The 8,337-nt window shown below is 34.8% G+C and overlaps 1 protein-coding gene across 1 annotated transcript in view; it reads right to left on the bottom strand.

Moving 5' to 3' along the window:
- LOC107663562 (bromodomain-containing protein 1-like) overlaps positions 1 to 8,337 on the bottom strand; it is a 102,618-nt gene that overhangs the window by 13,937 nt on the left and 80,344 nt on the right. The window contains exons 14-15 of the mRNA XM_016453800.1: positions 5,868 to 5,974; positions 2,493 to 2,647 (exon numbers count right to left, since the gene is read on the bottom strand). Of these exons, the coding sequence (XP_016309286.1) occupies positions 2,493 to 2,647; positions 5,868 to 5,974 (262 nt within the window). The remainder of the gene's footprint in view (positions 1 to 2,492; positions 2,648 to 5,867; positions 5,975 to 8,337) is intronic.

Below are 8,337 nucleotides of genomic sequence, written 5' to 3'. Positions count from 1 at the left end.
AGAGGAGCGCGTCAGATACTTAGCCTAATTAACACAGGTGGAGCGCACTCAAGTTAATCAACACCATGGCATAAATACAGCTGACTTACCTCTATCCATTGACGGTTTATCAGCATCCCTGCTCTGCCCCATCTCCTCACTTCGAGTTCATACTACACTTATACGGGGGGTACTCTAGGTTCGGACCATTCCCGAGCTCGGAGCCCTTCCCCGGACAGCACACCAAATATGCATTACCATACTTCAGCTAATTATATGTAAGCGTGAACTCGTGAAGTTTGTGTAGGCCAAGAAACCACACTGTGTAATGGCACAATAGGTGGCTCAGTGTGCATTGTCTATATGCTAAGTTTAATGGTTTCTCGTGCGTACATAAAAGTCTGTATATTTTATATTTTTGCAAAGGTCCTTGAGGCTATGTAATACTGTGCTAAGAATATTGTAAGAAGAAACCCAAAATGCTTATAATTCATTCAGTTGTATTTTGACTTTGACTTCTTGTACAATAAACTTATTTTCAATAAATTCTTAATTTTCTATTATAAAAAAAAAACTAAATGGGGCAAAAGTCTGGAAACACAAATACAACTGAATGAATTATAAGCGCAAAGGTCCTTGAGGCTATGTAATACTGTGCTAAGAATATTGTAAGAAGAAACCCAAAATGCTTATAATTCATTCAGTTGTATTTTGACTTTGACTTCTTGTACAATAAACTTATTTTCAATAAATTCTTAATTTTCTATTATAAAAAAAAAACTAAATGGGGCAAAAGTCTGGAAACACAAATACTTTTCCATACTCTGCTTTCTTTTTTCCATACTTTCCCAGACCTGGAAAGAACTTAAATCAAATTCCATGCTTTTACTTTTACAAACCCCGTAGGAACCCTGTTTTAATGTCTTGGAAATCTTCAGAATTTCTAAAGTAATAAAATTATTTCTTCTCTATAGCTTTTGTGAGAGCTCTGTTGACTTTGTCATATTAGCTACTCAAACTTGAGGACATGCATGGGCTAAATGTAAGGGTGTAACAGCCCAAGCTAATTCTCTTTTCTAATAGAGTTTCTAAAGGGTTAATTGTGTTTTAAGACTATTTTGTTCCCCACCATACAAATAAGTGACTAAAAAACAGCAATGTTGAACAGGGGTTGAATAATTATGACATAGCTGTGTTATTAAAAAAATTCTAGAACTCAAAAATATTACATTATATATTGACTATCACTTTTAATATGCCAGTAATCTGTTATAGATGCTATTTTTTTTTACAAAGTACTGGATCTTCAGAAAAGCTTGTATTAGTAAAGTATGCACTCTCTGGCGGTTGAATAATTTTGATTGCAACTGTGTGTGTGTGTGTGTGTGTGTATATATATATATATATATATATATATATAAAAAATAAAATTAAAAGTTTTTTTACATCCTGTTTTATCAATTTGTCACAGCTGTGATAAGAATTTGGTAATAATTTTATTTTATTTGTTTGAACGCTTCCATGTAGGCTCCTTGGTGCTTGCTGTGTGGAACATCGAAAAATATTCAGTAAAAAAACAAGAAAAGCCAGACAAAATGCATTTAAAGTCGCTGCGCTGTGTATTTATGTGTGAGGCGCGAGCACGCGAGGGGGCTAAGATTTTCACGGGGGGTCGGATTTCGGTACAACACCGGTCAAAAATCGATTCAAATGTGTGACGACACAAATCGGTTGAGATGCCAAACAAATCGCGATACAACTGGAGTAAGAGTTTATATGAATGTATTTCTGAGGGGAACTGACTATCTTTAGAAAAGTTTACGTGGTATTTTCTTTTCATGCCTCTGAACAATGCATATTAAAGTAGTATTCATAAGTGCAGTTCTGCTTTGTTTACAGCAGTAACCAAGGAAACACTGTATCACTGCTGTTCTTAAGCGCCACCTGCTGTCAGAGAGTGAATCTGCGTCTCATTCAGCTCGTCTGCTGTTTCGTCTGCTTGCAATCTATAGCTCCTTTTTATTTATTTATTTACTTATTTATGATGTTGACATGCAGTATCAGGGCTTGAAAATGCTGCCTAATGGCAATACCTAAATACTTTTGTTATCCTTACCCGAAAGTCTGTTCATTTCATTTGTATCTTTGTTCTATTGTATTTGTGCTGTTGTTTGTAATTTGTTTATTTGCTCTTAGTTTATTACTGACTGTTTAATTGTCTTTAACAATGTTTGAATGTTACATTAATAAGGCTATTCGTTTTTGCTGTTATCAAAATTGGAATTGTGAATTTTAAATGGTATGTAACATTTTGGTGTCAAAACCTTTTTAGAATACAAGGTTACCATTGGTTATACATGGTTATCATTCATGTCTGTAGTACAAACAAGGACAAGTTACAAGTTAACTGCAGATGTTAAATACTTAGTTTGCTCAAATCAAGTATGCAAGTGTGCAATAGTAATAGTGATGTTTGACTTGACAAACACCAATAATTAGCTTGTAAATCTCACCAGCTACGTTTGTTGTCGAAGAAGAGAACGAGGTAAAGTTTCTCTTCAGACTTGTACTGCATCTGTTCTCCGAACCGTAGAACGTCCAGCGGGGGCATTGGGATAGAGACTCCATTGTGCTGGCACCCCACTCGTGGCATGTGAGGGTCTACGATCTTTAATAAAACAAAAACATGTTACAGAAAATGAGGACAATCCTGAAAACAGTAAAATGACTGTCATTGTTTATAAATATCAATTACGATATACACTATTTAAAATTATTTTCACTTGTTATTAAATATATAGTCTATGTCAGGGGCATGGGCATCGCTACAAGGTGTGTGTTTATCGATAGATTGTTATAATATCTGCATCTGTGCAGTTCTTTGTCATAAATACAGTTTACAAAATATCATGGGGGAGCAATCGGTTCCCCATCTACTGTAGCCTAAGGTTTCACTGCGTTCACCCCTCATTACACCACAGGTTTCCTCCAGTGAAAATACACTGTCCTGCAAAGTTTAGCTCCAACTTACCTCAATACACCTGCCTAGAAGTTTCTAGTATGCCTAGTAAGACCTTGATTAGCTACTGTGTTTAATTGGGGTTGGAGCTAAACGCTGCAGGACAGTGGCCCTCCGGGAGCAGGACTGGACATCACTGGTCTATGTGATATATTGCTCTGGAGATCAATTTTTATTTTTTTTTATAATTCTAATAGTGCACTTTTGATTTCTGATCTAGTAAGATTTAATCTGACTGGCTGACTCCACACAACTTCTGGCACGCAGGTGTTTTTTATCAGTCCATTTGAAAACAAAGTTGTGAAATTTGCCAATGTTTGCAAGATTATGGAATTCTAGAAAGATATTTTTGTTTGAGACTACATCCAAAGGCCCAGGCATACACTCTCAAAGAAAAAGGTTAAAAAATGAGGCTATAAGAACCATTCTGGGTTCCCCAAATAAACTTTTCAAAGTTAAAGGCTGTTAAAGGTTCTTTGTGGAAACATAAGATGCAAATAAACAACCTTTATTTTTAAGATTCCATCTCATCCACAGTTGAGCATGCAGGCCTTTCAAAGTATAGTCCACTGACTGCGAGTGTGGATGGACATGTTCGGCACATGCACACTACCTTGTTGACCCTTCTGTTTGAGTGTTTAAATCACTCATACATGCATAGTTTTCTGTGGAGACAGAAAAATCAGGCTGCATGCAGAGGTTGTGCATGGACAATAGTGGATTGTGCTTGTGACAAAAATTACATCATGCACACTGACTGATAAATGATAACTTAAAAAATATAAAGATCCACCTACAGTTGTGTTTTAAAAGGTTTAGATACTGTTTCTAAGGCTATATAATCATACATTCTAAAAAAAAATAAAAAATAATAAAGTAAATACACTGCCACATTCACAGAATCCACCTAAGCGGGCATATAATCATAAGCAGTATTTTTCTAAACCTGGATTATATGACAGCTGCCCAACAAGGAGAAATGCCCCTAATAGGCCCACATGCAATGAAGTCTGGTTGTTTTATTTAAATTCTAAATGGGAAGGAAAAATTCTTAACCAAACATTTGAACAGAAACCATCTGATAAAATCTGATAAGAAAAGCAAATTACATGGAGAAAAAGTGTGAAATAATCTCTGTTGTATGTAAACAGTGACTTATAATAGATGTTATATTGATGTCAATTAGGTTGTGCTTACAGTTGATACACACCCACACTCTGTGTGTGTGTTGAGAGAGACTCAGAGATATTTCAAATGAGTAGAACAGTACAAAAACTCACTAAAGTTTATGGAACAATACTGCAGTATTTAAGTCTCCATCCATGAATGCTATCTTGGTTATTAGCGCTTCAGTAAAAATTGTGTATACTCTCACTTGTGCAAAGGCTTTTTAGTGCTAAATTAATGCTATACACGAAAGATAAATCTTTGCTATTGTCTGTCACATCAAAACTTTGACTTTTTTTATAGTATTGAAAAGAATGAATCAAACAATCTGACACAATTAATGTTGGTTTTAAAAATCAGTTTTCTGTAGATGGGTTTGATGAGTATCAATAGATAGAAGAAATAAAAAATAAGCCGCAATCTTCCACCATTGATAGGAATAAGATGAGAGAGAGTGAAAGAGTTCAGATAGATGCTACATAAGAGAATATAGATAATTAGAGACACTGCAGACTTTAAGGCTGGGTGTACACAGTGAGAGTGCGAACACTCAGGAGGTGGACTGCACTACGAGCCGGCAGCAATCGCACGAGCTTTCGCCTTAAACACAGATATATGTTGCTGCTACATAGCTTCGGATAGAAAAAGAAAAAGAGTGTGCAAATTATTTGATGAATTGCAGAGACAAGCCCTGTTCTACGGGGGTGTTCAAACGAAAGCCAAGAGAGCACCCTCAGTTGAAGCTGTAATAATAATATTACAGATTTGGCAAACAATCCAGTGCCTATTTGTGTCTTCGCTCTGGAGTGTCAAAAGTTTTGCTTTACAATGTGTTTTTGCAGCGGTGAGCAATCACTAACATATTTGTTCATTTCTTGAACGCAATGACCAATCAGAAGCAATTATGTTAGATTATGTTAGAATCCACTCACCGCTCACAAAGCTGGAGCTTTGTCCAGTGTTGAATTATCATTAGTGTGCGAACCATCTCATTATTACAAAGTGTAGACGCAATGTAAGAAGAGATTCATTGTGCAGTGTAGAGCTACATTGACTATAACGGAACTTGAGATCGTGATGAACTGATGAGTGACAGCTTTTTAGTGATTAGGGAGAACTCTGCGCAATAGCAATGAATGGCACAAAATAATTGTTAAAATAGATGTGCTTTAAGGCTAGAGCACCCTCACTCATTTCAGAAGCCCCTTCAGTGAAGCACATTCAGCAGAGAACAGCATAGAGATTCCTTTCAACAAAAACAACTAGAGAGATTTGTGTGTGTGTGTGTGTGTCGGTGTATGCACAAGATATCGCCTAGTAGCCACTGAGCTATAATAATATACATAGATAAAGCGTAAATCATGTGGATGTATTTGATTTGGTACTGTAATATTGGAGAGCCTATACACTGGTCAAAATCGGGTCGACTCCCTGAATTTTTTAAACATGTTTAAAAATGATCGGGAGCTCATGAGGTGCTCGGCTCAGCTTGTAAATTCCACGATGCGATGCTCACACGATGTGAGCCATGACCATATCAGCTTCAACGATTTCCCTGTGATTTCTCCCAATGTGAGTAAAATTACGTACGAATTCGTACGACAGCAAAAAACGATTCACTCCTTTACATGGATGAGAATGGAAATAAAGGAAAGAAAGAGGTAGAAATAGCTGGTTTCTACACATGCATACTCAGACTCACCAGGGCAGGGTAGGAGGGGTATCCACTACATTTAGCCCAAACTAGTTTGAGAGGTTCCAGAACTGTAGCAGCACTAGCAGGCATCCAAATACTGCTGTTGCCAACTTCTATAAAAGCAGGAATATCAACAACCATGTTATGATGATGCAGACATATAATATATATTTCTATATTGATATAGCAAATAATAATAATAAAATTTCAATAAATAGAAATTCTGAATAAAGAAATTTATTCAATAGAAATTATTTGCACTGAAATCTGATTTTTATATAGTGGACAATAGGGGTGAAACGATAAAAAAGAATTACTGTTCTGTAAAACTCGGTTTAAAAGTCACAGTTCAGTACGTTTTCAGTACAGGAAAACTAAACATAAAATTGCTTTTTTTCCCCCTTTTTTTTTATTAAATAGTGGTTTACTGCACAAACTGTGGCTCTGTCTTGAATTCAATTGAATGAATTCAATTATAATGACAATTTTCCTAAGGATTAAAAAAAAATCTACAGCGAATGCTGTAAACTACAGGGAGCCCAATTACTTGCACATTACTACATTATTAAAGGCTACAATTAACAACAGAGCCCGAACTATTCAATTGCTATTTATTTTTAGATATAATAATCAACTCTCAAATTAAAAAGTGTATGCAAACATGGACATTGCACCTAAGGTATAAATCTAATTATAAAATTATGTTTCTACTCCTTCATTGTTGAAATATAACCATTTACACAATGGCTTCATAACTCATTTTCATGAGATTTATTTAAACATACACTAAATAATTAAGACATTGCTAAAAGGTTAAGTAAAATATAGCAAATATATAGGCTAACATAGTGCATATATTTAGTGAAATGCTCTTTTATAGAATTAATTTCTCAAGTGAACTAACAAGTTGTAACTGAATGACTTGCCTGAGGTAAATGTGTACAAAGCTTTTTTCTGTACAAATACATGTACCATTACACCCCTATAGTGAACAATTAGATTCATAACATTTAATGCAAAAAATAAAACAATAAAATGTTTAAAATTATCATGAATCCGTGTATCATTCGATCATTCGTTTTTTGATTTAATATTGAAAGTAGAAAAATTAGAAAACGGCTCCTTTTTCGTTCTTTTGTTTTTTTTCCGAAAAACGAAAAACGAGAATTCAGCTTAAATTTTCGTTTTTCGTTCATGGGTGGAAAAATGAATAAACAGCTTGAATATTCGATTTCTACACGTGGGCGGGAATTAAACGCCCCTTTCTGCTGATTGGTCAGCCGAAGATCAAACCGTGCCTTCATCAGTTCTTCCACAGTATCAGGCAGCAGAATAATAGTCCTCCACTGCTGCAGTTGTACGGATTAATAACCCATTTTATCAATTTCATATTTTTCTCATCAAACAGACTAATGAATAGCTCGACACAACTCGTACCGGGGCAGAGTCTAGACAGGGCTTTCTTCTGTGTAGACCAGCGGTTCTTAAAGTGATAGGGGGTCCGAGAAATAATTAGCTATAGCCTAAAGTATTTCCAGACTGTAAAGTCGCTTTTTTTATCATGATACATAGGCCTACTGTGATTTATTCCAAAGTGACTTATATGATTGTTTTAATGTCAAATCATCTAAATGAAGCCTTTTAAAAGATAAGTATTCGCTGTGGTTCATGTTTGTGGCATGTTGCAGAAAGATGCTCAAGGAGACCGAGATGAGCTAAAGCAGCGCATTCTGTTGTTCTCTTTATTTTTCAAAGGCATGACATTTTGTAGTTATTTTGAACATAACGTTACACAATTAAAAATATACATTTCATGTAGAAATCGAATATTCAAGCTGTTTATTAATTTTTCTATCCCTGAATGAAAAACGAAAATTTTAACTTGAATTCTCGTTTTTTTGGGGAAAAAAACCCCCCGAAAAAGGAGCCATTTTTTCATTTTTCTACTTTCAATATTAAATAAAAAAACGAATGATACACGGATTATCATGGCATGTTTTCATGCATGTGGACATGGTTCTTCATTAAACAGTTCCAGTCCTCTAATCTGGCATCCGATAAGAGGCATCAAAATTAGTGCCTTTTCTAATATTACCACTACACCTAAAGCTGCACTATATATATATATATATTATTATTATTTTATTTTATTTTTTTAAATCATGATTATTTGGTCATTCTGAAGCAAAATAAATACATTTCAGTGATTTACAAAACCGCTAGGCTACTAAAAATAATGTGTTTTTAAAAGTTCAGACAAAATTACATTTACTTCAGTCTATTAAAAAAAACATATAATATTTAACATATCAAATCTACTTATAAACAAAAAACATAGCATAGCCTCATTTGTTTACATTGAAATGCAGAGCAGCAAAATCTTTCTTAAAAAATATCCTATCCACTGTCATTTGACTGACTGTCAAACTAGGATCAAATTACAGTTCAGGTAAAAGTGTATAATAATAATAATTAT

Source organism: Sinocyclocheilus anshuiensis, unplaced genomic scaffold (assembly GCF_001515605.1).
Source record: "Sinocyclocheilus anshuiensis isolate Anshui unplaced genomic scaffold, SAMN03320099.WGS_v1.1 scaffold15, whole genome shotgun sequence".
Taxonomy (NCBI): Eukaryota; Metazoa; Chordata; class Actinopteri; order Cypriniformes; family Cyprinidae; genus Sinocyclocheilus; species Sinocyclocheilus anshuiensis.
This window is presented reverse-complemented; position numbering and strand designations above follow the sequence as displayed.